This window comes from Atta colombica, unplaced genomic scaffold (genome assembly GCF_001594045.1).
Source record: "Atta colombica isolate Treedump-2 unplaced genomic scaffold, Acol1.0 scaffold89, whole genome shotgun sequence".
Lineage (NCBI taxonomy): Eukaryota > Metazoa > Arthropoda > Insecta > Hymenoptera > Formicidae > Atta > Atta colombica.
Window position 1 is genome coordinate 94,355 of NW_017259582.1, and position 26,760 is coordinate 121,114.

General features: G+C 31.2%; 1 protein-coding gene across 1 annotated transcript in view; it reads left to right on the forward strand.

Moving 5' to 3' along the window:
• LOC108693235 (pancreatic triacylglycerol lipase-like) overlaps nucleotides 1-26,760 on the forward strand; it is a 36,787-nt gene that overhangs the window by 5,459 nt on the left and 4,568 nt on the right. The window contains exons 2-7 of the mRNA XM_018202069.1: nucleotides 20,401-20,570; nucleotides 21,602-21,756; nucleotides 23,958-24,077; nucleotides 24,424-24,570; nucleotides 24,942-25,170; nucleotides 26,190-26,612. Coding sequence (XP_018057558.1) covers nucleotides 20,401-20,570; nucleotides 21,602-21,756; nucleotides 23,958-24,077; nucleotides 24,424-24,570; nucleotides 24,942-25,170; nucleotides 26,190-26,612 — 1,244 coding nt within the window. The remainder of the gene's footprint in view (nucleotides 1-20,400; nucleotides 20,571-21,601; nucleotides 21,757-23,957; nucleotides 24,078-24,423; nucleotides 24,571-24,941; nucleotides 25,171-26,189; nucleotides 26,613-26,760) is intronic.

Here is a 26,760-nt window from a genome sequence, read left to right on the forward strand (position 1 = left end):
ACGCACGCACAGAAATCCTAATCCTGAAGTTGTTTACTGTCGATTAGTTCGAGCTATCTCTAACCAATACGATCCAAAACAACGCGTTTATAATTTTCGCTTTTTTCTATCCTTTCGTATTCAAGTCAGCAACTCATATGTCAAGTTTCGCGAAATAATTGCAGCATACTTATTTACGCGAGACGTGATTAATCACCAAATTAAATATTTGCTGTGTCAACGAGCTTGCATACATAGATCAATCTCGCCTCAGAGGAAATAGATAGATAAATGTCCACTAGTTAATAAGATGAAAAGCCCCAGACAATTTAAACAAGATCTTTTATTTAAAGATCTTTATTTCTGAGACAGCCAAGGTTCTCGACCAAAGTTCAAGGCATCAAGATAGCAAAGTAAATGAAACAATAAAAACAATTTCAATTAGATCATTGTGATCTAATCAAATTTAATGACGCTTGAAAATTTATCTAATCGATGTACGCGTGGAGTTCTGTTCACTGCGTCGCATCGATGATCGGAGCAACTTTTAAGATTGTAAGGCAAATGCAACATGTTAAGCATTACTTAAAAAAATTACAAATTATTCTAAATTGCATTTAAAAATAATACAAGAAAATTAAAGACAATCAAACGTTTCAATAAAAAGTGTAAATTTGTACGCTAATAGAAATATATGAAAATGTATTATAAAATAATGATAAAAATCTCAATTTTTTTATATAAATATTTTATAAATTTATAAATACTTTATAAATTATTTTAAATAAATAATAAAAAAAAAAATATTTATAAAGTTATATTGAGATGCACATTAATTATTCAGTTCAAAAAACAAAATATTTATTTGTTACAAACTAATTGGTGAATCTCAATGAAACTGCATGAGTCATTTTTAGTATTTTACTTAAAATATTGATACGTGTACATAAAAAAAAATTTTTGATTTTTGAATTTTAGATTTTTGTTATTATTTTTTAAATTTTTGTTTATAACAATAAAACTAATATCAAATAAAATAAATAAAAATAAAATCTATAAAAATGTGTTGCTCAATAAAAACAAAATGTTATGAACACAATTTTCACATGTGTATGTAGTTTGTTTAAAGCGTAAATATTAATATATGTATTTTATGCTCTTATGTCCTCCCTTAACTCTCGCTCTTACAGATCTGTGACGCGAATCTTTCTGAAAAATTAAGAGGAGATTTTTTTGAAATACCACGAATTCAGTGGCATGAAGAAGGAAATCGGCGGCGAATAGTTTGACGGACGAGTACCAACGAGCTAGCAATGCGATCCCAATCGCTTAAAAAAATTATTTTCTCGTTATCTAAGAAATCGTGGCTTCTTCTTCCGCGGGCGTTGGCTTTTCCAGATGAAACGTTTCCATTGAAAATAACATACACGCATGACCTCGCATTTCATCACGGAATGATTATAGTTGCGCCGATTATTCTAAGCTTATATTTCGCTATTAATCATGGAACTTAAACGGATAATTCTAGTGTGTCATGCCAGGTACGAGTGACATAAATTCAAAATGGAGAATATAACTAGTCGACATCACGATTTTCTTAAGTGAATATTCTTACGTTTCACCTCTCTTTCTCTTTCGACAGCAACAAATGCATTTACCGCGCAGGATTTTGTTGTAACTTATCGCAAGAAACGCCATAAAAGAACGTTACATAACGCGGCACAGTCGCTAATGTCGCAATAAACGTCGATTTTTCGCTGATCTCCTACTGGCTAATCAGTATCTGTCGTCATATCATCTCGCGACTAAAAAACTTAATCTATAATCAAAATTAAATAATTTAATAAACTCTTTAAAGTTAATTACAATAATGAAACAGGCATATAAGAGTCAAGCGCGGTAGTTAGAGCGCAAAAAATCTTTTATTCTAGAATATTCTTCTTAGAAATTGACAAACGTTTTGGCTTCCTTTCGAGCCATCATCAGTGTACAATTCATCTGCTTTATTTCTCAAATCCTTATGAGGAAGTACTGTAAATATCACTCATACTGGTTACCAAACTAATTGGCTTAGATCGGAGCAATTTTTAAAATTGTAAAGCAAATGCAATATGTTAAGCATTACTTGAAAAAATTATAAATTATTCTAAATTGCATTTAAAAGTAATACAAGAAAATTAGAGACAATTGACCATCTGGATCAAAAATTTCAATTAAAAGTATTTTTTAAATATTTTTTAAATTTGTACGTTAATAATAGAAAATTTAGAATTTTATCAAGTGAAGAATATCGTCTCATTGCAATTATCTGACTACGGTATCAAAAAATCTGACTACGGTTTTTAAACGTAAATAAGATCTTCAAGTAATTTAGTAAACACAATAAAGTAGTAAGCCTTAAAGAATTGATCAACCAGTCGATTATTTTTCTCATTCAACTGTGATTGATCAATTTCTTAAGGTTTAAGGCTTATTACTCTGTTGCGGAGTAAGAGATTGGACGCCATATTTTTCAAGACTTGCTTAAGATAGAATGAGATATATGATCTAATTTATTCTTGAAAAATATGGCGGACTATGTATTTGGTGTCCAATCACTTATTGTTAATTGAAGATCTCGATGCATGCCTCTTAAAGGACACTTGCGGGACCATTTACGTAACGATCGATAAACGAGAAAATGCATTTGCATACGAGTTATACGATTGTATGTACTACATACGGGCGGTGTTTTTCCACGGCGTGCCCGGCACTTCCGCAAGACAACGCGGTTTCCCCGTTAATCGTGCAAAAGCGCGGACTGCGTGTCGGCACGAGCAGGCTACTCAAAAACCGTGAAAACGGCTTATGCAGCATACGACTTGCTCTCGGCGAGTCTGAGGAAACGTGGTGTGCAAGTTATAAATTATCATTTGCGCGCATAGGTTGGATCTGATAGAACATTACAGCCAGAAAAGGAGTTGGCGCGCGCGGATCGGAGAGTTTCTTTTGTCGCAAACAAACTCTCAGACAGGTGTTTCCGGAGCAAAGATGGAAAAAAAACAGGTTCTTTTTAATATGAAGTAAAAAACCGAGTTTTAAAAGAACCGGTTTTTAATTTAAAAGAATGTTTTTTTATATTAAAATTTTCTGGAGAGAAGATATCAAATTTATTTTTCATGACATTTATCGTTAAAATGTTTTTAATATCTACGTTATTTCGATATTATTTAACATTTTATTTTTTTATGCCTTTATTTAATGTCTTTTATCTTGAGAGATACCAAAAGGTTTGCGGGTTATCGCCATGTCGTGATCCAATGCTAATGCCAATGTTTCGTGAATTTTGCCGTTCATATTTCATCACGATGAGGAACTGACACAAAATGCATTTCCTCACATTACTTTCCTCTGTAATCTACACCGATCTAGAGATCCTCAAGTCAGAGATAGAACCTTTAGTCAACTTCTGATTAATCCATATAAACCATATTCCTTAGGACGCTCAAAATAAAATGAAATATTATCTTGATCAAAAATTCATTCAGAAAATTCAAAATATAAGTTTTATTCATCAAAAGTGATATTGTTCTCTTCAAAGTACTCCCTATCGACTACAACGCACTTATGCCAGCACTTGATCCAGCTCTCGAAACATTTCTGGAAACTCTATTGTCTCTGGACTCTATTGTCAGTATAGCCATCAGAGCCGTCTTCGATTTTTCCATTACCTCCTTTCGGTTGTTAAAACGCGTTCCCCGTAATGGTTTTTTGACTCGATCGAACAGAAAAAAAATCGCAGGGAGTCATATCAGGTGAATTCGATGGCTGTTAGATGGTATTCGTTTCATTTTTGATCAAAAATTCACGGATAATGATGGCATTGTGCGACGGTGCGTTATCATGGCGCAAAATCCACGAGTTGTTTGCCCACAAATCCAAAATCGAAAATACGTGCAGAGGTAAATGTACTCAAGACGGCTAACTTTTACAAATATCAAGCTATGGTGATAAAATTTGGTGGGAATGTCAATGATAGATGTAGCAACCTAACCCAAAAAAACAGAACTCAAATCAGCTGACTCAGAGCATCACCTGGTGATAATTCCGGGAACTTTTTGATCAAAGTAGTACGTAGATATTCTATCTATGCATAATTTATTTTATTTTATCCAAAGCATATCCTGAAAAACATGACGGATCAAATGTATGATACTTAATCTCTGACTTGAAGATCTTTACACTGATTTTGTTTAGCATGCCTCCCTTTGATTCCCTAATCGCGTCATTTTAATAATCGGTTATTATTCTCATGATCGATCTTTCTGCTGTTATTTTGTCTTCTTCGTTTTTTGTCCACGATCATCGCCGATCTCGTCGCTACCGGTGAACAGAGAACAAAAACGGAACGTACACATTGGACGCGACATTGAAGTGCTAAATCGTGATCACCGAGCAATGGCATGATCGTCGTCGGTGCGAGAGAGATAGAGAAATGTTAAGAAAAGAAAAAAAAATCGCAGCTCGCGCGAGCACATGGCGCGAGTCATTACGTATAGAAACTCGGCGGGTCGGCGGCTGCAACTTTCGCGATCGTCGTCGTCCGCTTGCATCGCGGTGCATCTGCATTCCTATTTTGCCAGTCGCTCTTGTGATCCGTTATTTCCGCGTCCGTTCAAGTCTCGTTAAAGCAGAATTGTGCGCAAGGATTAGATTGATCGTGCCGGTGTATATCGAAGAAAAGGATCTTGACGAAACGATGCTCGCGGCAGCAATCGTCGTTTCACGAAGCGATTAACAACGTGTTAATTACGAGCTAATTGAGCGATAGAATAACTTGCCACTTTCGATACACAAGATTAGCCTTAAACATATTATATGCACACTCTAAAATATATACACTGAGAAAAAAAAGTTGCTGTATCAAGAAAATATTAGTTGAGTCAACTAAATGTAGCGGACTGTCAAGCAAATATTTGTTAATTCAACTAAATATCTGTTAATTCAAACAAATAAACATGTTTTAAATTACAAGATTTTGTGAATCTAAATATATAAATATTTGAACTATAAATAATCATTACGAACTAAACGCATTTGATCGAGTTAACAACTTTTTTTCTCAGTGTAGGAATTTTAACGTCATGTAATGATGGGCACATAATCTATTAATGTTTGTTTCTTAAAAACGATTATTAAATAAATGCGAGACTGTAAATCAATTGCGTTTGTCGACTATAGTGCAATCAAAGTACAGATAATCTTGTCCGTCATTCAAGACAAAAAAAAATAACAGATAATTGATTGAATAATCGCGATTATCCATTTCTACTATGTGGCATTTATATAATTTTCACCACGTTAATGGTGTTGATACAAACACTAACATGGTGTGAATTTAATGCTAATGTGAATTAAACGCCACGATTTAAAATAGTGTTTTACTCCACATGCACTATTCCTTACATTCTAATTGCCCTTAATGGGCAATTTAATAATTTCTTTGCAATTTGAGTCTTTAGGCACAAGTGAAATTTCACTTTTAAATTTCTTCTTCAATTTTGCTCAAATTTAAATTTTTATTAAATAAAGGTTTTAACATTTAAATCATTGATTATTTGATAATACAGCTAACAGAAAACTCAGAGTTAAACAAAAAGTAACTCTGAATTTTTCTACATTTTTTGAAAGTCTATAGAACTGTAAAAAAACTTGAACTGGACAAAAAAATTCAGACTGCAAACAAAGAGAGTAAAAATATGATTGCGAATGGCTAATACTGGAAATTATTTATTTTAAAAACATTGTTAAAAATATTGAATAACAAAAATAATTAATCACGACCTTCCAGTAATAAATTTCCGTAAGAGATAATGATTTTATATCAACACCGACACGTAAGAATTATATTTAATACTCATGGTGTTAAAACCATATCTTTATTTTTTAGAAATTTAGTTAATGAGGCTGCGGCTTTGCGTGCCTTATCTCATTAATTGCCAGTGATAATTACCTCAAACACTCTCGTTACACGGAATACCGCAAAAACCGCGCGTGCTTCCGGCAAAACGTAAATTGAATCGTAAATTGGAAAATGAAGCTCCATTCCGGCACTCACATCATCCAAGTGTCGCGTGCAAATGTCATGACATTGAATTTCTGCCGCAGCAGGTTACAGGTGAAACTAAAGGTACGCATATTCGCGGCGCGTTGATTTATCGAAGAGAGATTGAAGGACGCCGGAGGAAATTGCGGTGTACATCGATGACTTCTTCGAACCTAAGGAGTAATTAATCTGAGAACTTGTTTGCAACGAAGGCGCTTAATTGCGACTATGCGAGAGAAAATTCCACGAGAAAAGCGGAAGATTTATTTATCAGTCTTAGTCTCTTTCATTTGTGAAAACATTGAAGATTTATTACTTACTAATTGTAAGTTAGTATTTTAAGTTATATTTTTCGCAATTTAAATCGATCTTTTCTATTTTAGATGAAATGTTTTCAAATATATAAAAATTTCAAATGTATGTATATCGTTTAATTAGACATATATCTAAAGTAAACATTAATTTTAAACTGTCAATAGAGACATATTATCAAATAATTATCAATAAAATACGAAATAAGTTATCAATAAAAAATCTTCAAATTATGATAAATTATTTTAGATTATGATTTTTTTTTATATGAAATTTTCCTAATATTCAAACCTTAAATCATTCACTGCAATCAATCATCATCACTGAAAAAAATGTCTCTATTTAATTAATTGGGATTCTTGTTGAAAATAAACAAGAATCAGATTCTTCTTCTGATCTATTAGAATTCTAGTTGTAAACTGGAATTTTGATTTGTCCATTTTTAATTAGGTATTTTTCTCAGTGTGAGTTTACGAAAATAAAGTCTATTTCTGATGGAACTCAGAAACTCGAAAGAATTCGATGCAAGAATTTGGCGTGTTTCATGTCGACTAGAGATCCCACTCGAGAATCAATTATGTTTGAGCGAGAAACTCGCGCTAGATTTAGCTGCAAAAAAAAGTATTAGCCTTTCCCGGGACGCCTTCGTGCCGTGTAAAAACTGTGCGAGCTGAAACGTCAGCTTTCTTCGTGTTCGTAACAAAGTAGAATACGACGATTATCTAATTAGAGTATAATGGAAGCAAATTCCTGGCGTGAAATCTGGAAAATTCAAATTAACATTGTCATGAATTAAAACTCCGAAAGTTGCATCAACTTCTAATTATAATATGGAATTTCAATTTAACTCTCAACTATAGCAACTTCTCGTTTGGACCATCGTCTATGTTGGAAACTCGTATAACAATATTTATATTTTCTATCTTTAATTAAAATTAATTCTTTTTTAACACTTTCTTTTTACCCATTAAATCCCATTAAATTAAAAAACTATTATACTAAGTTGAATATTATACTGAACTATTATATGAGTTTTTATTAATAACTTTGTTCTCTTTTAACATGCACAGTCAATTAAAATATCTTATGTATACAAGGCAATTTTCATCTTTTTTTCTTTTTTAAATAATTTTACCTCTATTTATACAATATAAACCAATGAGTCATTTATATAAACTCGAAACAAAAATTTTTGAATTGCACAATTTGTACGATTAATATTATGAAGTCCTAGATATAAATATAAGTATAAATTAAAACTTGAACTAAATAAAAGAACTGAACTTTTCTCTATCAAAGACGGACATTCATTTGCATTCGATTCTTCACATAAAACGCTTTAGAACTTAATTGTAATTTTTACAGCTATAATTGAGGATTAATTAGAGAAAACTTATAATCTCTCCACTATTAAAAATAAAGTCGAAAACGCATAACATACAGAGGATGAATGAAATAAAGTAAACATCTGAAAAACTACTTATTTTATTAATGAGAGATCCATTATCTGTTTTTAATACAAATTCCATCCTACATGTATATATGTGTATTTCAGGTTAATTTTTCTTCGGTACTAATTAAAATGCCAGAAGGACAGTATTCATTATATAATATTTAAATACGTGTATGACACTCTCATGATTACGTGAATTATTTAAAATCTTGATAATCGCAAGATCTCTGTAACGTATAACACTCGTAACGTTACAAAGTGCGATCGCTCGTCGCGCCACGTCAAACCACGGTGTTGCATTGAGGAGGAGATTTCTCCGAGAGTTTCTCGCAACCGAGAACTGCACGTCACGATGCTACCGATGTTGTTCCGAGCGTTTCTCGTTTTAACGCTTGTGCAACGGTGCGCATTAAACTTCACCGCAAAGTTAGGCGCCGTCTGTCGCGTCCGTTTCATTCTTCGCGAAGTTGTAATGGCACGCGTGAACAAACCTCGCTCGAGCTGTACGCACGCGTGAGTACATGCAGATTGCAAGACAGTCACGCGCGCAGCCGTCACTTTGATTTTGCAGGTATATGTATGTACATCAGCCGAGTACTGTTACGTCAGGTATGTAGGTCAGTGTAAAGGCCGATCGTTGGGAAAGCTATCAATCGTGACGGCGAACGCGACACTCGGGTAGCACTCATTCGCGAACACGCGTGGTGGGAAAAGAGAGAGCGAAAGAGAGTGTTCGGAAAATATATTATTTTGTATATTATATAATTACTGTAAAAATTAATCCGAATAACAATTCTTCTATTCTATTTTCTATTAACACTTTGTCGACAAATTTGCAATTTAAAGGCACAATCGATATTTTGATTATGAATTCTGGCAAATAAATTAAAATCTGTATAAAATAAATAAAATATATGATTTAACTTCTGTGATGATAAAACTCGTTGTTAAAGCTTTCAAGTATGCAAGAATGTTTTTTTCGGACAAATGTAAGATTAAAAAAGCCAAATAAAGAAAAATGAAGAAAAATAGATATTAAATTAATAAAACATGTGTACATTTAAAATGAAATTAAGCGGAACTTTTCCGCTAAACAAAGTTCTTTTTGTTCGCAAAACATTTAACTAATTGAACGTTGAATAAAAAAAAGAAAGTTTTTTATATAAATCAATGATGTCGTAGAAAAATGCAACAGTTTAAAGTGTCAAAAATAAGTTAAATAAAATACAAGCATCAAGTATGTATAAAAGAGTTGAATGTCGCAATTTTAAAAAATACATAGACATTAAAAAAACGGAGATATACTCGCACATATACTTTGATATCTACTTCGTTTAAAGTTTCATCAGAATAACTCGAGCGGTTTTCGAAATTTTTTTTCAACTTTGACACATCCTATACCTTTGAAACTAAATCATTAAATTTCAGACATATATATGAAATTTTTATCTTAAATTTATGTAAGAAATCACCCCTTAAAATCTTTTGAAGTAATATAATATCCATCCTGCGTGAAGTCCATAGTTGATTCGTTTACTTTGCATGAATTAAGTCCGATGTTATAAAAATACGAGATTGTTATATGCGGTTTCTATCAATATAACTGTATTTCCGATTTGGTGATGAAGGCTAAATCGAATAACTTATTATTATACAAATTATTATATAACTTCCTCACGACAAAATAAAAATTTACATGTAATTAAAAATCAGAACCAAGCGACGAAAGATGGTATGAACAATAAATTTCTTTATTGTACGACGTATTTTAACAACCAACTGAATTAATCCTTAAATGCTTTTTCGATATGGCACATTTGACTTTTTTTCCAATACTTTTTAAATACTATTTCCATTGTTTATTAAATTTTTTTGTAAGGAACATACATACATTTGTTTGATACTGTTATAATATTCCTTAATATCTGGCATTTAAAAGAAATTTTTACAATAATATGAAAGTTTCATTTTTATGAAAGTTATAAGCAATCGAATTTGGGTCATCCCCACATGTAATGTTCCTGTATTGTATGGTTAAAAATGCCCAAATTGTCGAGTCAAATTTCGAACCGCGAGCATTTCGATAAGCATTTGTTTCACGGCTCAGACAAAAGACAATATTTCGCTGAAATGCTAAAATGTTAAAACAATATCATTATTTGTACAATTTATATACTTTTTATTTGTAATTATCAGAGTTTTTTTGTTCCATTTAATCATTTTTATTTTATGATACTTTTATATCCTTTTGACAGTCTTTTTTATTCTTGGATCAAGCAATCGTTTAATAAATTGTAACTGTAATTACATATAAGGAATAATAACTATTGGTTAAATAATTAGTTATATATGCATATGTCGTTACATAAATAATCCTGAACACATTTAAATGTTATTTTAAGTTCGATGTCTTCCTTTTTCTTTCTCTCCTATCAGCTATGCTTATCTGTGATGATAAACACGACTTCGTTATATCAACGGGAGACGAGAAAATAATCATGTGAGTGTATAAAATGATTCCTGTATTCCGGGTTGAACGACTCATTTGCTAACTCGTCAGGACTTCGCGTAATCTTAAATTAATTGTATTGCAAGAACGTTATCGTTAGCCATGTTACCATGGTTGTTATTTAAGCTTAAAGCAGTAAGTATAGGATGCGGAAAGTCCGACCCGTCAACAACAGTGAACGCCGAGGTGTTGCGAGATTAGATTTTGCAGTGCGACATGAGAAAAGCTACTACTTGTTGCGGCAATTAAATGGCGAGTCGCCATAAGAGGATGAAGAAAAGAAGGAAAAAACAACTGGACTTATCAAAATGACGACAAACGCGCGATATGTACTTCCGTACTAGCGTTTCACCGCGCGTGACGTGAAAACGCTTTTCAATTTAGCGATGATAAATAAATGCCGTCGGAAAAAACGCACGTCGTAGAAAAATGCACGCGTGTAAGAAACGTAATTTCGTAAAAACCAATCGCCGCACCGGTCGACGTGAACGAGCGTCTTTCCTATCTTTAAGCTTTGCGCACGCAAAGTTGTGGTTTGCAATGCGTAAAGACGCAATTACGTGATTCTCATAATTCTCATTATACCGTATATGCTGCAAGAAGATCTGTAACCGTTTCACAGTGCGAAATTGGATATCCGTTTCAGAGGTGACACTGAGAGAAAAATTTTTCGATATTTATAACTATAATTACATGTTACACTGTAATTATAATTATTACTGCTATAATGTTAGTAATAACTATTATAATGTAATAAAGTTAGTGAAATTTCGATAAAAATGATTGCAATTATTTAATTTAACTATAATTTATAGTTATTTTTTGGGCCAATCATATTATATAATTATTCCAGAAAATGATATATTTGTATTTATGGTAATAATTTTATTGATTGTAACACGCTTATTATCATTATTATTATTATTATTATTATTATTATTATTATTATTATTATTATTATTATTATTATTATTATTATTATTATTAATAACTATTATATATCAAAAGATTATAGTTAAATTATAGCAATTAGAATTATTTCTACGATAATAATTATAATTATAATTATTTTTTGGTTGTGCCAATTACATATATTTGTTGATAGAACATAATATAGTTATTATTGCCAACATTACGGCAGTAATAATCATAATTATAGTAAACATGTAATTGTAGTTACAAATATCAAAAACTATTCTGTCGGTGTATTATTATCTCTCGTGGATTTCTTGCGCGAGTCGCAGCTGTCGAAACGCGCGCAAAGCTCGTATATACCGATGTTCCCATCAGCCAGCTAACTTCCTCGATTTCATCGGATCTCATCCGGCTTCTTTTTAATCGCAAACCAGTATTACACACCATACGATTGCAGGCCTCCCGCGGACGGAAGGAAAGAAGGAAGATCCCTCGTACGCGCCAACCACTGAAAATGAGTACTTTGTTCGCTAAATTACGCGATACCTCTGATTACATCGGGCGCGAACAGAAATGAGGCGGTGGAAATTGTTTTTAAATTATTGTCGTGACGCGATGCGAGCCTCAGCGAACGTGCCGAGCCCGAGATGAGATGAGACGGTGAAATTTATGCTGGGGTCCGTACGAATTTACGGCCGCACGCGTGTTGCATAACGCGTGAGAGAAGAACGTAAACACGAGAACATAAAAACACGAGCGACTATGAGGAAACGAGAGAGAAAGAAAGACAGAGAAAGGTGCGATTACGTAGCGAGTAAGCAAAAGATCGGAAGAAGAATTTCTCCTGTCTCGTCTCTCGGAGATTGGATTAGGTCATGACGATGCTGACGCGTTCTGCCGCGCTCTCTCATTTTCTTTGTGCGATTCGACTTGACTTTCGTCCCGGTTTTAAAACGCATTCTTCATTAAAACGCGACTTCATCGAGACATTCCGCTCTTCAAGAATCCGTCAAGCGAATTGTTGATTAAAATAAATGTCCCAGTAATTGAATATGCCCAGTGATTAAAAAATTAATAGTATACATATTTGTAATTATTAAGATATTTGTCAATAATAACAAGAAAAGGATAAATTAAAAAAAAAGAAATTAAATATATTTTTTTATTAAAATGATAAATAAGTATAATTTTGATCGCAAATTATATATTACGATAGAAATTATTTATTTTAAGTTTCGTAGTTATATTTTCACTCATTCTTAGTATCTTAAGAAAGACAATCTATATTTTTAAATTTTTTAAAAATATTATGTATACCATATTTATAAATGTGTAGTGCGCTTTTTTATGATTGTAAGAAACTAAAAATTAAAAAATAAAAATTAAAAATTAAAAAATAAAAATTAAAAATTAAAAAATTTATTTTATTAGAAGGTCAGTAACTGATACAATCGATATGATGTAATATATACCTTTTTATATTAGTCATTGAGACATTTACCTGCGAACTTTTGGATATAGAAAATAACACGAAACAATATTACAATGTTCTTTCTCGATACATTAAAATGCTTAATTAATGAATTACCAATGCATTGAATATAATAATTATACTTTAATTACTGTACCTTAAAGAAACATGTCCTTTGCACAATTTTTTATTTAGTACAATATTAATTCTCAGAATTTCGACATTTCTTACATTCAAATAATATTAGAAGATGATATTATAATACATTTCATTAATTTTTTCGCAATCATTTAAGATTCTTAATACGAATTTATGATCGGTATTTATAGCAAATTATTGTTATATTTAAATCCATCTCAAATACAGATTAAGACATCATAAACCAATCAATCATAAAGCCGTTTAGCATCTTAAGATACTACTTAAAAAATAAAAACGGACTATGAATAGTATTCTATGTTAATACTATACTCTTGCGAAAATCGCAAGTGAGATGTAATTACACCTATAATCAAAATTTTATTGTACAAATATTGTGGAACAGTTCAACCTCTCAGATTTAAGATTTCGCACATCAGATATATTTTGTAACACAGTACGCGAATTGATGGTTTGAATATGCAAATATATGTGTCGTAAAAATGTTCTTGGCGATCGCGAGAGAATAGATATAAACCAAAGAATGTGGAGGAGAGGATAAAGAACATGCTAGTGTACACTTCCTGTATAATCAGTTACGGCATCACGTTGCTCGTGTAAGAAAGAAAAATACGAAGATATACCGGAAAATGTACTGCGAGAAAAGATAAAAAGGAGGACAGAATCATCCGGAGTTTTGCGGAAGATTTTCGTTGTGTCATGAGAAAACGTGATTATCGTATGAAACGATTATCACATGTCGTTGTTCATATTAGCTGTAAGATAACATTTCTTCGGTATAGAATTTCTGTCATGCGTATTTTTACGTAAGCATCTTGAAAATCTCTCTCCAAGGGAAATTTAACGTAAAATAATTGTATAATCACAGTTCGCAAGAATAATATAAAAGCTTGCCAGAATGGGAAAAGAGAGAACACAAATGAATGGAGTCAGGAACGTGTAAAAAGCTCAAATGTATAAAATTCATTATAGAAATAAAAAATTACAAATTAAAAATTAGAATCCATCCAATCAGAACGGATTAAAATTGAATTTACAGTTAAATTCAAATCTTCAGTTCACAATCCGCAATCTTCAATATGCAGTCTGACATGTGCTTAAAAGTCTGCACAGCAGAAAACATTTCGTATTTGGGTTAATACAATCCTTGTCAAAATATTTGTGCTAAATTTAAATATACCCGATTGTTAATTTAACACAGTGTGATTGTATTACTTAAATACTTTATGTTAAATTAAATTGATGTTTAATATTTCTTATAATTAAAACAACATAATTTATGAATAAATGAACAAATATAACAATAATGTGGTTTTAAATCATAAATTTAAACATACACAATAAAAAACATTTTGTACGTATATTAGAAACAGTCAAGTCTTTGTTAAAATTTCGTATTGAATTTTTAACATATATGAATTAATTTAATATAATGTAATTATGTTATTAGAATATTTTGTGTTAAATTGATATTCAACGTTTAAATAGAAATATAAACGTTTCTTACAATTAGTATAAAAATAACACAATTTATAAGTAAGTAAATCAACATAAAAACAACGTGTTTTAAAATTCTAGAATGAATAAATAAAATATGTGTTAATTTAATATATCATAAATATTAATTTTAGAAAATGCTTCCACAGTTAGCTTATAAATTATATCAGTGTTACATTTTTCGTGTTAATTTTTTACCTAACATTTGTGTTACTTTCTAACATATTTATTCTTGTGTTAAATTAATACAAAAATTTAAGTGGATCGTTTGGGTTATGTAAAATGTTTTTAAGACCAATTTTCTAACTGTATAGTCTGATACGGACTTTACGGGTGAGGGCGTATGGGAGAAAGAAAGAAAGAGTAGAAGAGAGAGCGCACAAAGATATATAGGAAGTGGTACAGCATTGCCGCAGGGAAGGACGCCGAATCTGGGCCACAACAGGAGGACATTGCGTCTCTCCTTTCTTCCAGTAGCGACTGGCGCCGCGGTTACATATACGCTCTCCCGCTTTCGAAATAATAATTATTTAATACCCGAAGCAAACGGTGAAATGCGGGACTCGACTGAAAAAAAGAAAGAAAGAAAAAGAAAGAGGGGGACCGGTTTCCTTTCGGCTTCCCACTTCGTGACAGTTTCCGAGAGCCGGTAGCACTGCAATGGCAAAAGCAAAAGGCACAAAAACAATACCTGTAATTTTCGAACGAAGCAAAAACATGATCTCAATCAAAGCCTATCATGATTGTTGTGGACCGTTATCTCGATTTTGCATTGAAAAAAATAACTGTATCAATAAAAAGTACAAACAAAACGAATTCTAATCATACTGATCAGAATTTTGATTATCGATCTGATTGAATTTTTGATTATTTCGACCAGACTGTTTGATAGATTTATAAGTGTTTGATTTGTACTCTTCTAGTTGAATCTATAAAAATTTCAATTAGCTATTCGGTGTCATTCTTAGTGTGTCATTCATACTTGAGATTTTTTTACTTTTGCTACAACTTTTTTATTAATGAAGGTACATATATTTGCTTATTATCATAATATTTCTTGATATTTAATGAAATTTAATTGAAAAGAAATTGTTAAATGTTCATTTTTATGCAATATTTTTATTTTTACAATTATCCAGTTACAATACATATAACAGATCGATATAAAAGCATTGAATCGTTCCCCAAGCAATATTGCTGTAATTTTTGTACTGTTGGGATTAATGCAACAAGACTTTTTTCAGAGTATACAGAAAGAACGATTTCGCTAAAGTTTAAAAATTTAACTAGATACAGATTTGACAAGAATAATTATACATACAGGACGCTTAACTGGTTGCTAAAATCTCAAAATTTTTTGTAGCATTGCTCGTCATGTTTGAATTTGTTATACATAATCGTGTTGATGAACCAACAAAATTATTTTCAGATTTACTTAAAATTTTAGATAAAACCCTTCAAAATTATTCTTTCCGTGTAGGGTATGATTGTACCGAAATTGTGTCGAAATTGTACCGACTTCCTAAATCGCATTATCTCGCCTAAAATTCAATTATTGTATTTACTCATGAATTATTCAAGAACTACATGGGGTACGCGTGCAACACTGCTGTGTACACTACTAAGTAATACGAAGCGCAATATAGGAGTTGTTATTTATATAAATAAAAACGTAAGTATTGTTGTATTTTTAACATACTTCATATAGCAGAAAATGTAAGTTAAATAGCCTATGTTTTGATATAATATATTGTCGTGATTGAAATGCTATTATTAGAATAAGATTAATAAGATTATAAAGTTTCTTTTTACATTTTTTTATAGATTAAATAAATAAAGTTTTACAAAAAACTCAAGTTTCCTAAATTGCACCACAATTTAATCTCGATTCTAAATCACATGTTGCTTTATATTACTTACTTATAATAATTTCTTACATTTTTATTCCTTTTTATTATATATATAAAAATATATATGTATTTAAATCTGCAAAGTGTTTATTTTGTTTCATATAGAAACTCCTTGAATTACCTTCTAAAATATTACTATTTGTTCCAGAAATTATGAAAAATATTCTTAAACTTTTAACAGCATATTAAAATACAATCTTTCTCCTTTAATTTAAAAATTTTTTTAATTAAAAAATTCTCATTTAAAACGTTATAATGCAAAAAATAATAAAAATGTACAAGGAAGGAAAGAGAAACTATATAATTTGTTATGCTGTAAAAAAACTTAAGAATATTCTTTACAATTTCTCAGTTATAAGCTTTTGTCTAAAAAATGGTGCAATTTCAGTAACCTTACTCTACATATTAAAATCATAAGCAACGCAAGCAATTAATAAAGCAACGAATGAATAGAAGGACATTAACATACGACTTTCGAGATACTGCGGCAATTATCGTGTCATTCTAATCTGCCAATCAGACATGAATAACCGAGAATAATCAGCAACGAACATTTACATATTCCGCCTCTAGGAATATTCTGCGGAAATAGAGGGAAAGTGGCGATACAAAAGCAAAAAAAAAAAAAAACAACTGTCATATCGTGAGTAGTTGACCGAACAGTTCATGCATACAGCTCGAAACGGTAAACACGTATGTGTATTGTGTATACGCCTCAGAATTGCCACAATCATGATAGAGGCGGATAATAAAGCGCTCCAAGGTAGAACATGTTTATACTGTATTCGTTATGCGTGACTCATTGAAACGTATCGATGCGATTGGAAGCCTCCAGGCCTCAATATACAGCTGCTCGTTTGAGGAATGCAGAAAATAGCGCGCAACATTCCGCGCGGCGGTGCCCATATTCGTTCGGCAACAGGTTTCGAATTATTCTTGCTCCACCCGTTACATTCCGTACGTTACCTTCCAATGCATATCTCCACCCCGATACCGATCGCTGAAAATATAATTAATTCGAGAATAATTTACCTTGAACGATAATCAGAGATTCCATTGCAATCTTAATTTCACGACGTATTTTGATGTTACGAAGAGACAGAAAAAGATGTTATCGGATTTCAATTCCGTTTTATCTTTGAGCAGAAAAATTGATTGCTCCGATCTTCGCGAAGAGAGAAAATTAAAAAATTTGTAACTTTATTAAAAGGAAAAATTGTTTGGTATTTGTAATTATAAATAAAATAATTATGAATGTTCATAATAATGTTCATAATTGTTGTTTATTATAATGTAGTAATAGTATGACCTTATGTAATTATACTAATTATGAAAAATTATACAATACTATAAATCATGATAATTTCAAATTAATATTGATGTAGTACAAATATCAAATGTGGAAAATAAAATTAATACTATTTTTGTACATATTAAAAACATTTTTTGTATTTACGTTAGAAACGGTCCACTCAAGTCCTTGTCAAAATTTGTATTGAATTTTTATATTTATGTTATTTGAATGTTTTAAATCAGTGTTCAACATTTTTTAATATCAAAATAACACAATTATAAATGAATGAACAAGAAACATAAAAATAATGCATTTTAAGATGTAAATTCTAAAATAAGTGAATAAAAATACGTATTAATTTAATATATTATAAATTTTATGGAAAAAATATGCTTTCGCAGTTTGTTTATAAATTATATCAGTACACTTTTTGTATTATTTTCTTATATAATATTTGTGTTACTTTCTAACATATTTATCTAGTGTTAAAGTGATGCAAAAATTTGGATGGATTGTTTGGAACATGTGAAATGTGTTAATTTTAATGCAAATTGTCCAACTGTGTAAATACAATTGCAATTATAGTGAATATGAATATTTCCTTAATATTTTATTTGTTTACATGTTACTATTATTTCCATGATATTCAATCATTTTTTTTTATGTATCCACATATTTTTTCTCATTGTCAATTTTGGACAATAAGAAGAAATATCAAGATATACAGTAATATCTCGGTGCTAAAAGTAGGTGCCAGTATGTGTAATATTCCTGTTTCATTAAACTCTGGAAACTGTTTTGGTTCTTTTATAATAAAGACATTTTGTTCGTCACTCTCTACCACGATTTTTCCGTCAGTAAATAATAATCTCTTGTGCCACTTCGTTGATCTCGACCAATCCCAAACGATTTGATGCGATCTGTTTACCGGATAGTGCACTTAAACAATCTTAACGTCGATTAAATATGCACGTTTTCTGTTGCGAATAACCGGAATAGCTTAGTTGGCCGGTGAAAGCGTACATCAATGGTAACTTAACGTGATAATGCTCACGAGGAGTTGCTTCTAGCCGTTATATATCCCTGCAGTGAACCCTCGATCTCTACGTAAGTACAATATACGCACATGACATAATCTTAGATTCAATGAGATGCAATACTCGCGCAAGTATCATTGCATCATCCTCGTTGCATAAGCTAATGAAGGCTATAAATAGAACAATCATTCCATTAATATTCGAGCTCGATTCCGTAAAGAATTTCTTGAAAAACTTGCAAATTTGCTCATTGATGAATGCAATTAGCAATGCGATTATTATTCAACAAATATATCATTAACGATCTTTTCTTTACTGCAAAATAGAAAAGTGGCGGCGACTGAGACTCATAACGATGAACAAATAGGCCGAGTTATATCATCGAAATGTCCAATACGTTAACTGAGGTTTGTCTTCCTCTTCCTCATTCTATTGTCGTGACCGCCAACATGTCATTACAAATCACACGCAGTACGAATATCGTAGAGCAAGTAATGATATACGCATATACATCGCGTGATTATGACAACGTCAATTCGAACAGACAAAGATCCGGATAAACAAATGTTACTGACGTCGGTTTGTCCTGGTAAAAAATGTTTCATACATGAATGTATGTAAATATGTATAAACATAAAACTATGTATAAATATATAAATATATAGTTATATATGAAATATGTTCGTACATGTCCATATATCCTTCTTTTTTTCTTTAAAATTACTTAGGGTAATAAAAATAATAATAATGAAAAAATAATTAAAAATAATTAAAAGAATAATTTTTACACTATTTGTTTTAGAAGAAAGTTTTTGAAGAAATGTAAAAAAATCGCTGATATACAATTTTATGTAAAATTATATATAATTATACAATTTTTTCTCTAAACGTGATTTTCTTTTTAAAACAAACAATGCAATAATTGTCCCTTCAATTATTTTTTTATATTTTCTCTTTATTATTATTTTTATTTTTATTACATTAAAAAGTTTACGAAAGAAAAAAAAATATATGAACATGTATGAACGTATTTCGTACATAATTAGATATGTTTATGAATATTTATACATATTTCTGTATATTTATATAAATTCATGCATGAAAATTTTTTTAACAGCATCTTAACATTAAACGTTACAGACGTTAATATCAAACGTATTTCTAAAGTTCCTAAGGTGTGTGATCATTTAGAAGTGAATTAAAAAATCCGTCCACTTCTTTTTGAAGCATGAAGTAACAATTGGTTGGACATCGAGGTAAGCTTCAAGGTGATCTGAACATAAATGTGTGCGATCAGCCTTGTCAAATATCTTTCCCCTAAACGATTGGAAGTTTTATTATCTCGCAAGAGAGTTCGAAGGCTCTTCAACTCCCACCAACATTATTCTCAGCGCTTTTAGATTCAGTGATCGTCCTTTCAAACATTTAGTAGTGGTTTAATCCTCGTGCAACACGCAATATTTGCCCAATACAAGTTCGACAAACAGTCGTAGTGTTCATTCAACAATTTTGCATGCATTCGTATTCCAGTGCGCTCGCCCAACATATTTCCGTAATAATCTTCGATATATAATATTTTTTTATTTACTATCAAAACAATCCTTTTTTATTTAGAGAAAGTTTACATTAATTTTAAGTGGCGATTGAAAAACAAATTTAATTTATTAAAAAACAAATAGGAAACTCACCATCGTGATTCAAACATTAGTACGCGACATTAGCAAATTAGTGACATTGTGCAATTGTATCGATCAATTGTGTCGGTTCTTTTTTTTACAGGATGAGGATGAGGAGCGGCATGAATGGACGAGGAGTCGGCGACAATGACGAAGGAACTTTGATCCTGCTCCTCGTCGCATTGACTCCTGTTATCTGCTCCGCCGGAATTCTGGACCCTTGGCAGTGGGCGCGCAGCGATCGGATCGAAGTCAACATACCTTGGCTGCCTTGTAATTATCATACAAATTAGATAAAAAAATTCAATCGTAGTAATGCTAGGAGTACATTTTATTCTTCTTTGACAACAATGTGGACAATGTCCAAGACATATACACTGCCGGCCGAAAGTTTGAGACCATTAAAAATGTCTACTATATGAATAATATACAGAGTAATATAATTTAATATATTTTTGTTATATAATATGTATCATGATATATAATATTCCTATATTTCATAATATAATTATGTTAAAATAATTATATACCATGATTACATAATATAATTACATATAATAATATTTAATTTTTATTTCATTCAATATTTTATAATAAAATGAACAATAATATAAAATATTTGAAAATTTTACAAAATATGTTTTTATTAATTTTTTTTACAATAAAAGTACTAAATGTTAGATTCCTTTTTTGTTAAAGTAACCACCCTAACAATTAATCTCATATATTGTTTTACTAATCTAAATAATCTCCATAAAACACAATATTACTAGAATATTATATGAATATTAAAAAGATAAAATAATATTTATACAACATTTTGGGAATATTGTGCTTGCATCTAGCTCTAGCTACAAATTTTTTTTCCTCATAGAAGACTTTTCCATTCATCTTCTAAAATAATCAACAGTGTGAAAGTTTAATTATAGAAAAAAGATTCTACTGCAGTAGTAGAGTTTCTTAAAATTGAATAATACTATATTAATCACAACTATGTCTATTTACTTCAAATAAAAAAATTAAATAAGGCATGTAACAGAACTTTTAAGTAATGTTTCATTGAAATATTCTTAAATTTTATATATGATTATATATACGATTTCGAACTTTTGACCGGCAGTGTAATACAAATATCAATATGTATATTAAAATTTGTTATTTTTTACACATGAATCTCTTGTAGGCTTCCAGCAGTGAAGTTTTTCTTTTTTGTAGAGTAGATACATATTATTTATGAATATAGAATTAAATTTTGTTAAAACGAACAAATTTGATAATCACATGAAGAGACAATTTTTTTTCAGTCGAAAACGAGACACGCTGCTACGACGAGTTGGGTTGCCTAAACATCACCAGGAGCTGGTATCACCTCATTCATCGACCTCTGAACGTTTTCCCATTACCGCGAGAAGTCATTAATACCAGATTCATCCTCTACACGAATCAAAATCCTCTGGACGTAAGTAAAGATCAACGCTTCGATAAATAGCAATAAATTAAACTAGACCGCTACATAAACAATCGAATAGGTAAAGAAAGTAAAGTAAATAAAGGCTAAATGCAGTCAAGATTAGATTCTTGAGGCCTATAATATTTATATGTAAATTTTAAATACATCTTCCAGTTATATAGAGTGATTTATTTTAATTTCAACAGATAAATATTAGTTTTTTTAATGCTATCTAATGGAAAAAACGCCATGAACTTTTTCCCATATTTCAAAAATAATATTATCATTGTACGTCTCTCTATTACTATATACTGTATAACTTTTATTTGAAACGTTTTTTGCTAAAATTATATATTTTATTATATTTTAAAATTTTTGCCTGTTAAGATTAATAAAGTGAATTACCCTGTATAAATTACACACTAATTACTATTCGATTTAAAACGTAAACTGAAGTTGAAATAATAATGTTAAATGAAATAATAATCATAAATTAAATTGAAATTATCCATTTATACGATTAATAAACATCTTAAAACACGCTTATGAAAAATATTATCCTCACTAGAGTTTGAACCTGGAATAGGAAATCCTAACTACCCATACTATTATAAATTAAAGGAGCAATGGTAATACAATTCCTTGAGTTAAATAACATTTTGTTATTTTTAATTTTCATATGTATCAAAATATTAATCCATTTCTGTGTCTTAATTTCAAAAAATTCAACCGAACTATTAACAAAAACGTAAGTGAAGCGTTTCCAATACAAATCGTTTTTTACTGTATACATATATAGAATGTCTTGAAGATCAAAGCTATATAGATCTGGGGTGGGTGTCTTTTTACGAATAAAAATCGCACGATCATTTTGAAAGTAGTCTTGCGTTTTGGCTGTTAACGCGAAAGTGAAATCTGGGTGAAATAGATCAAAATCTCCGACGATTGGAATTTCATAGCTAGTAAATTTAATGCGACGTAAACGCTTCTGTATATAACGCGTATATTGAGAAATTGTATTGAGAGAGCCCGTCAGAGTCTGTCTTGCGACAAGAATAATCGAATGAGAATATCCTCTTCTTATCGCGTATAGGATCAGCCATCAATATTGAATCCAATGGATATCTTAATTGACTCCATTAATTAAACGAAATGACACGTATCAATGTACAGGCAGCGATGCAACGTACCACATGCGCACTATTCTTACGTGCGCGAAGATAAGATCTGATTTATGAATTAATAAATAGGAGGAAGAGAGCTGCAGGTCTGTACGAAGTATCGAGCGTAATATATCAGCAGCATAATACGGTGAAATCACACCTCAATACCTCTACCATAAGCACACGCAAACATATATCACTCACTTCGCTAATAATAATAAAACTGTTGAATCGTGAAATTAAAATAAATGCTTTTGAATATACGCTTTGCTACGATTGACGGAATTGACAAATATTGGATTGAAACGAAAGTTCGTAGCTCTATATCGAACTTTAATATTCAACTAGCTGTAATTTCATTAAAAATGAACAAAATTTAAATTAAAAGAAAAAGTTTTGAATCTTTCAATACTTTTGAAAGGTCACTATGTTTTTTGAGTTCCAGTGAGTTTGATAATTTTTATAGAAAATTTATAACAAAATAAGAAATTTTTTTCTCATTTTATAGGTCTATTATATGCCTAAAAAAATTTGAGAAAAATATCGACTTTTTATGTGAAAGCTTAAAGTTTTCGTTACAAAATTATTTTTTTTTAATTCTTAAAATTTTTTATTACTGGGTTCGCGAATTAAATAAAAGAAGCATTTTAACTTTGATCGTTCTTATAACTCCTTAAAAATCGTTCCACTGCAGATTCTTAAAGTTGAAACTTGCACTTTGCTTTCGAATGGTATTAATTGTCAGTTTAAAAAAAAAATACAAATGAAATAGATACGTACTTTTGTTCAATGCAAATCCGTGATATCTCATAACTTTTTTTTTTGTTAATATTTTTTTCCTTGGAAACAAATACGCGCGTTTATATATGAGTACAATTCTTGCAATTAGCATGCATTGTCCTTCTCAATAATAATAATGTATATGCGTCACGCATTTGAAATTGGCATAAATGATTTTGAACAAACTCTTCGAATAATTGACTCTCTTACAGATGTGTACACTTAATAATGTGTACACTTAATAATGTCCAGTCATTTTTCCTTCAGGGTCAAATATTAAAAGTGGCCAAGAATAAATCCATCGAAAACTCGAACTTCAATCCTAAGCGACAAACCAAATTCATTATACATGGCTTTATAGACACTCCACTCAGCAACTGGGTCAAGGTGAGCTTTATCCTTTTATTATTCCAATACAGATACTCGTTTATCGTCCTAGATTTTTATAGAAATCCTTGCGTTATGTATTCGCAATCAAACTGTCATACTCATAATATCAATTGCATGTATGTACCAAAGACTAGCCTACATCGTGCATCTCCATCGCCCGACCATCGTCGTCTATTGCGAGCTAGACGTATTGGTAAAGAAATGTACTTTTCTGCTACATTGCATCAGTGTTTGAAATAGATATACGCGATCTAGTGACACAATTACATTTGATGACAGACGCAGTTCTTAAATAACACGCGAAAATTATCGCCATTTATTTACCCACAAAATATACTCATAGGAAATGAGGAGTGAGCTGTTGGTGCACGGTGATTACAATGTTATCGTAGTCGACTGGGCTGGTGGAAGTCTACCTTTGTACACCCAAGCGACAGCGAACACGAGACTGGTTGGACTCGAAATAGCTCATCTCATCAAGCACTTACAAGTAAGAGATGTTTCTAGATTATCCCATTAATCCTTTATTACCCGTGTGTGGGGTGTCCAAGTCACTCTAAATTTCTAAATTCGCTAAATATATACAAATGTGTACAAACGCTAAATATATAAGTACGTCATTTACATACATTATTATAATCCAATCCACTTAACGCTACAAGTATTGCGAAACATTTAATTGATTAATTAGAAAAAAGAATTTTATTAATTGACTAATTAAAAAATCTTTAAAATCTCTAAATTCGTAGCATCAAGTATGACATAAATCGTTTTCTATTTTTATGTTATATATTTTTTTAATTGTATGATTGTAGCAAAATACTGTATTTATATGTATTCTTATTTCTGATAAAATTTCAGACAAACTATAGCTTAGATCCGAATGACATACATTTAATCGGACACAGCCTCGGTGCCCACACGGCCGGTTATGCGGGCGAGAAATTGGGCGGCAATATTGGACGTATTACCGGGTTAGATCCTGCAGAGCCATATTTCCAAGGAATGCCGAACCATCTTCGCCTAGATTACACGGACGCCCAACTGGTAGACGTAATTCATACCGATGGAAAGAGCATATTTTTCTTAGGTAAACGCGCAATAGATACTATCGCTTCAAATTCTTATTGAGTTCGAGCGTGCATATAACGATGAAAAACTAAGAAATTTTATTGATTAAAATGAAGACACGAAAGATGACAAATCTATTAGAATTACGAAAAAATCAATGTTTAATTTTCCAATCAGCTAAGAACATTATAAAACACTTGTAACTTATGAATGACAAGAACTCAAAAAATTAAGTTCAATCATTCAAAATCAATTTATAAAATTTCATGAAAACTTGTGGTAATTCAAAAATTTCTTAAAATAAAAAGAGAAATATCTCAATGTATGAAAACAAAAATAATTCTACTAAGAAAGATATTTTGATTACACCAACAAGATGATAGTAGAATCTATTTCGAATTAAGACTAAAGAAAATTTTTGTTATCATAATTAGGTTCGATATTTTGTAGCTAGAATATTTGATAGATTTCAATATGAGGATTTGATTATCTACTATTTTTAGTTGAATCTATAGGTCCGTTGCTTGTACTTTTTGTACTCACAGCTTCGCTTTCTCTCTCTTCAACGCCCAAATATATACATATATATATATTTATCTCCTTTTAAATGTAAAAATTTTTGGAAATTTCAAGCAACGTGAGCAGATTTTAAAAAATTTCTAATGTATTCAGTAGATGTTCTTTTTTTTTATTAAAAAGCTATATTGATCAAACTAAATAATTTTAATATTATTATCAAGAAATTTTAGTATGTTTAACAGGAAGGATTTAATCATACTTATCTCTATCGTAATTTATAGAAGAATTTTGCTTCATTTATTTTCCAAGACATATTCTATTCAATTTTCAATTAATACGATTAGATTTTTTTCTTTCTAGATATAGCTTTATTTGATAAAATCTTTATTTATTAAACATATATGTAACAATATTCGTCAATTATCGTTTCGATAAATTCTCTAATAAATGGAGCTCTATCGCGTTCCCACCGTGAGTCACATTCTCTAAACTAACGTAGTACATGGCAAGGCCTTCCAGGATATGGGATGAGCCAACCTTGCGGACACCTGGATTTCTATCCTAACAACGGCAAGGAACAGCCCGGCTGCACAGATCTGAGCGAGACCACACCATCGCTGCCGCTTACCTTAATACGAGAGGGCCTCGAGGAGGCTTCGCGCGTCTTGGTCGCCTGCAACCACGTGCGTGCGCTCAAGCTCTTCATCGAGAGCATCAACTCCAAGTGCCAGTACGTGGCGCACGAGTGCTCGAGCTACGCGAGCTTCTTGCGAGGCGAGTGCTTCTCCTGCAAGAGCAACAACAGCCTGAGCTGCGGTGTGATGGGTTACCACGCGGACACCAGTCCTGCGCTGATAAAACGCCAAGCCATGGGACAAGATGTTTCATCCTTGTTGGGCTCCAAATTCTTCTTTATGACGGGCAAGGATGACCCATATTGCAGTGAGTACGATATCTGTTGAAAGCGGTTGAGCAGATTCTTAATCTTCCAGAGATGACAGTAGATCTATTGAATCCACTCAATTATAAATCTCTTGGTTAAAAATGTCAAACAATTCAAATTTTCTTTATGTTACATCTGCAAATTTAG